Source organism: Monodon monoceros, unplaced genomic scaffold (genome assembly GCF_005190385.1).
Source record: "Monodon monoceros isolate NGI ecotype Baffin Bay Population unplaced genomic scaffold, NGI_Narwhal_1 Contig6294_ctg1, whole genome shotgun sequence".
Lineage (NCBI taxonomy): Eukaryota > Metazoa > Chordata > Mammalia > Artiodactyla > Monodontidae > Monodon > Monodon monoceros.
In genome coordinates, this window is record NW_021702036.1 from 1 (window position 1) to 5,084 (window position 5,084).

Consider the following 5,084-nt stretch of genomic DNA (forward strand, 5'->3'; position numbering starts at 1 on the left):
TAGAACCTCGCCACCTCCTCGTTGGGGTTGCCCTGGGCCGGGTCGAACCACATCTGGATGCAGCGGCCGCTGCCCCGACCATAGTTGCTGACTTTGTAGGAGTGACTCCAGATTTCATTGCACAGAGCAGCAGGCGTGGGGAAGTAGAAGTCAAAGCGGTGGCAGGCAGCTCTCACTGGGCACTGGTTATACCCTGTGGGGAGGATGGAAGACCTGTAGCCACTGGGTCCAGAACCGTCTCTTGTTCCACCAGCCCCACAGCCTCAAATCTCCATATACTCATTCCACACACCCCCTCCACCTCCAAACCCCTCCCTCCCCCCGCCCCCACCCCCACCCAGTCCCTCACCTGAGGTCCAGTTCCAGCCCTTATGCCAGTTGGTCTTGCAGGTGTAGGAGGTACGGCAGTCTTCCCACCAGATCTGACAGTCCTCTTTGCAGAGGGGCACGTTCAGGAACCGTTCTTTGCGCCAGCTGTGGTTCACCTGGGGGGAGCGGGGGGAGGGAGGGCTCCAGTCAGCCAGGGATCTCAGCTGCTACAGCCTTGATGGGGTCCAGGGCTGGGGGAGGGGGCGGTGCCTCTACTGTTACCAAACTCCGGTTCCGCTGTTCTCTGCTCAAAAGCCCATAATCGAGAGGCGAGAGGCCAGTGTCAGTAGAAAGGAAAGTTGCTTTAATCAGAAAAGCCGGCAATCTGGGGAAAAGGTGAACTCATGTCCCGAGACCAACTCCGAAGATTCTGCTCAGCCATGACAGTTTTTAAAGGGAAAAAGGGGAAAGAATCTCAGTGAATCATCAAGGCAGGAGGTTGGATTCTGCATCATTCTCCATTGTGTGCAGACTGGCTGACTCTCTCTTCAGATATTATCTTGCCCAAGTGATCTGCCTGCAGGATTGCTAAGGGAGCTGTTGGAGGTAGAGAGCTAGTCATTTTTTAACTACTTAATTCTTCATTCTTACTTCTTTTAATCTAGGAAAAGAACCAACAGGTTAGGCAAGGCATAGTGTCTATTCAGGAGAGCATAAGTCAGGAGTTTGGTTAAATTGCCTGGTGATCTCATTCCTATAATTAGGCTCCTTTAAGGTTAGAGGGGAACAGAAATGGGCAAACAGGAAAGGGGCAAAAGAGCTGCGTTCACTACCACCCTCAGTCCAGAGTTCCTGGGCCACGCCCTCCCTGCAAGTGGCCGGTGGGCCCTGCCCTCTGCTGAGGTTCATGTCTGTGGGGATGGTGCCCATACCTCCTGGATCCAGGGCCCCAGGTTAGGCGAGCACTCGTAGAGGCAGGTGTCCTGAATGAAGTGGTGCTTGCAGGCGGGCTTCATCTTGCCACAGTGGTCCCAGTTGAATCTGTACAGGTAGGAAATATCCTTATGGGCTTCTTGGCTGGTATTGACGGAGCAGCAGGCGTTCTTTTTCCAGGGACTGCACTGGGAGGGGAAGACACGGGACTAAGTTCTTGACTCACCATGGCCATCTCCTCCAGATTCTGGTTCCTCTGCCTCGGGTAGGTCACCCAGAGGAACCGTCGCTGGGGAGGCTGCCTCTAAGCCTGGCCTTGAGGAGCCCTCATTGTGGGGTAGAGGCAATAATACTGACTTTTAACTCTCATACCCAGCATAACCAGAATATTCACATGCATAGCCTCTCCCCTTTTAGTCCTTGATTCCCCAACACAGTCTTCAGGGAAACACTTGCTACTGGGGGGCCTTCTTTGGGGTAGAAGGCTTTCCAAGACTGTGGAATCCCAGGAGGGAGCCTTACCCAGAGATGCAGTCATCACAACATTCATTAATTCAAGTCTTTATTGAGCTCCTACTTATTCTAACCCAGGCATTTTTCTAGAAACTGGGAACACAAGGAAAACTTATCACTGGATAATTGCTTTGGGAAAAAACAAAGCGGGAGAGGAATGGGAAATTGTTTTCTATAAGGGTAAGATTAAGCCTCTTTCAGGAGGTGAGAAAGACCTGGAGGTAAGGAAGCAAGTTAAATAAACTGCAACCCCAGAATAGTTCTAATTACAGAAATACTCAGTACATTCTTATTGAATGAATGAAAACCCATGGCCTAGAATTTAGTATAAAAGCACAATATTAAGATGTGCACTTTAAAAAATATATAGGCTGAAGGGGCTTCCCTGGTGGCACAGTGGTTGAGAGTCCGCCTGCCGATGCAGGGGACACGGGTTCATGCCCCGGTCCGGGAAGATCCCACATGCCGCGGAGCAGCTAGGCCCGTGAGCCATGGCCGCTGAGCCTGCGCGTCCGGAGCCTGTGCTCCGCAACGGGAGAGGCCACAACAGTGAGAGGCCCGCGTACAGCAAAAAAAAAAAAAAATTAAAAAAATAAAAAATAAAATAAAAAATATATAGGTTGAAGAGGGTAAAGTCAAGGCTGCTGGAAGTATCCAAGTAGTACCACCATTTGTCAGGCTGCACTGGCAGCTAGGGGCTCAATGATGCAAAACAAGCACAAACAGCGGACTGTGACCATTATCTGCTGATGAGATAAATATGAACATTTACATATTGAAATGCATAGTTCAAGTGACTTGCCTTTTGGTTTTTTCTTTACAGCTATGACATCACATTGACTTTTTTTTTTTTTAAACTTTTAGATAGGTTCAGGAGATTGAAGGGATTGTGGCAAAGTCATTGTCATAGGAAGGAGACCTCAGGTCCAATAGGGTTGACAGCCCCAGAGGACATGTTTGTCTCGCACCCAGCCTCACTGTGAGAGACCCTCTTTTCCTGAGCTGTTTGGGGCTGGCAGAAAAGAAGCCGCCACATGCAGTGTGCTCTTTCTCCTCTCAGATCCTTGGAGGGGTTAGCCCCAGTCTAAACTCAGAAATCAAAATCAACCCCCCAGACAGGTCTCTCCAGGCTCTTCTCCAGGCCTGCTTCCTGATTTTAGTAACACGGAAACCCAACAACCAAGAAGCTGAGCTCTTGGAATTGCCTGACAACACTGGGCACACAGTATGTGTTAAAATGTCGCCCATAAACCAGTGCAAACTGAAGACCTGCTCAGGCGGCCTCCCTGCCTCCACCAAGGAGGCAGGCAGACGTTCCCTGAGGCAGCTCTTCCCCAACCCAGACCACTTCTCGGCCCACCTGCTCATGTAGCTTGTCCTCGGGACCTGGCTTTTCCTTATGGTGCTTGGCATTCATGCAGACATTGAGAAGCTCAGTCCTGGGCCGGGCTGTCCATACGGCAGCCACCCCTACCAAAAGGAACAGTAGCCACGTTGTCTTCCAGGCCATGCTTGTCCCTGAAGAAATAACTGTGGTCAAAGGCAGCAAGGAATGTGAGAATGCGGGAATGCAGAGGTGGGTCCTCAAGGTGTTAATAACAGTCTTAGGTGGGTGGAGCCTAGGGCGGATCACACTGACACCCTAGTCTTGCCAGCCTCAGGGAGGGTTGGGTCTGGGACAGTACCTGGCTGGGATCTCCCTGGCTTCTTTACAAGGTCATGAGGATCAAGCGCAACTAAGGGATGGAGTTTGGGCAAAATGCAGAAATAGCCAGGAGATTGCCATAGGTTCCCAATCCCTTGCTCGAAATCCTTGGAGGCAAATGTTTCAGAGCTCAAAACTTTTCAGATTTTGTTGACTGAAAAAAATGTACAATGTAAGAGCTCTGAGTTGAGTTTACTCAGTGTCTATAGCCCAGGAGACTGCTCTGCAAAACTGTTCTGAAGAGGTGAAGGGGGAGATCAGTACATATGTGATTTCGGCCAAGGGGTTCGTGCAGTCAAGCACACATCTCGGGAGAAGGTTGCTGCTAGTCGCAAGGAACAGATATCTTAGTTAATGGTTTTAGTGCTTTTCTAGATATGAGAAGATGCAAGAATTGGTGTTCATAAAATTTTTTCCTAAAAATATCTAACCATCCGAAAGGCCTGTTCTGCCAATTTTCCCAGAGCACAGAGTACCTTGTTCCTGATCTCCACCCTGAATTTCTTTTAGTGTGTGTTAAGGGTCAGCAATTGCAGTCACTAATGACTTAATCCTTATAGAACCTGGGTGGCAGTGACATTCTTTAGTTGGCAATTTTATCAAAGGTAATACAAAATAAGATAATACAATTTACAGGCAGTCAATGATCAAGCACACATTCTGTGGGGAAGAAAATAGGTATACTGGTGGAATAAGTAAAAACTATAATAACCTCACATTAATTTTCAGGTCAGATTTTTTTTTTTAATTTATTTATTTTATTTATTTATTTTTGGCTACTTTGGTTCTTTGTTGCTGTACGCGGCTTTCTCTAGTTGCGGAGAGCGGGGGCTGCTCCTCGCTGTGGTACGTGGGCTTCTCATTGCGGTGGCCTCCCCTGTTGCGGAGCACGGGCTCCAGGCGCGCGGGCTCAGCAGTTGTGGCTCGCGGGCTCCAGAGCACAGGCTCAGCAGCTGTGGCGCACAGGCCTAGCTGCCCTGTGGCATGTGGGATCTTCCTGGACCAGGGCTCGAACTCGTGTCCCCTGCACCGGCAGGCAGATTCTCAACCACTGCGCCACCAGGGAAGCCCTCAGGTCAGATTTTGACACCAAATGACTTTGTGTAAAAGTTTATCTTAGTTTTGGAACTCCAGATGCAGATCAATGTTTAAAAAAAAAAAAAAAAAAAAGCCCTGCTTCCAGCCTCATTATTTGGCCTCTCCCAGAGACCCTGTGACCTGGAGGATGTCACAGGGCAGAGGCTTGGGGGTGGACATGGGCAGCCAAACAGCCCACCACCCCTGGGGCCTAGGGAGGCTCCTGAACCCCTGCTACAGAGCTGGCCTCTCCTTGGCCTTCATAGCATCTCAATCCCCTGACCTCTGATGCTGAGCTTTGGGAGGTGCCTGTTCCCTCATGCCGCTGGTCATCAGGTGCCTGGTTCTCCTAAAACACTCAGAATTCATTTCTTACAGCTCCTAAAGCTTATGCATCCTCCCTGCTCACAAAGTTGCCTCGCCACCACATTGCCCCCATCTTCTGCAAAACCCCAGCATCTTGCCTGGGCCTCCTGGATGGGGCCTGAACTGGGTGGACTCCAGGCTGACTCTGCCCAGCAGGGCTCGGGGGAAACCTGGGATTATA

The 5,084-nt window shown here is 50.0% G+C and overlaps 1 protein-coding gene across 1 annotated transcript; it reads right to left on the reverse strand.

Annotated features, from left to right (window-relative positions):
- Positions 1–6: 6 nt before the first annotated feature.
- On the reverse strand, positions 7–3,315 carry LOC114890720 (folate receptor alpha-like; the record flags this gene model as incomplete). The annotated part of the gene is made up of 4 exons (XM_029214567.1): positions 3,116–3,315; positions 1,242–1,430; positions 350–485; positions 7–193 (listed from the first exon to the last, which is right to left on the reverse strand). Coding segments are annotated over exons 1-4 (662 nt in total), but the record flags the coding sequence as incomplete, so codon positions are not given.
- Positions 3,316–5,084: the final 1,769 nt, after the last annotated feature.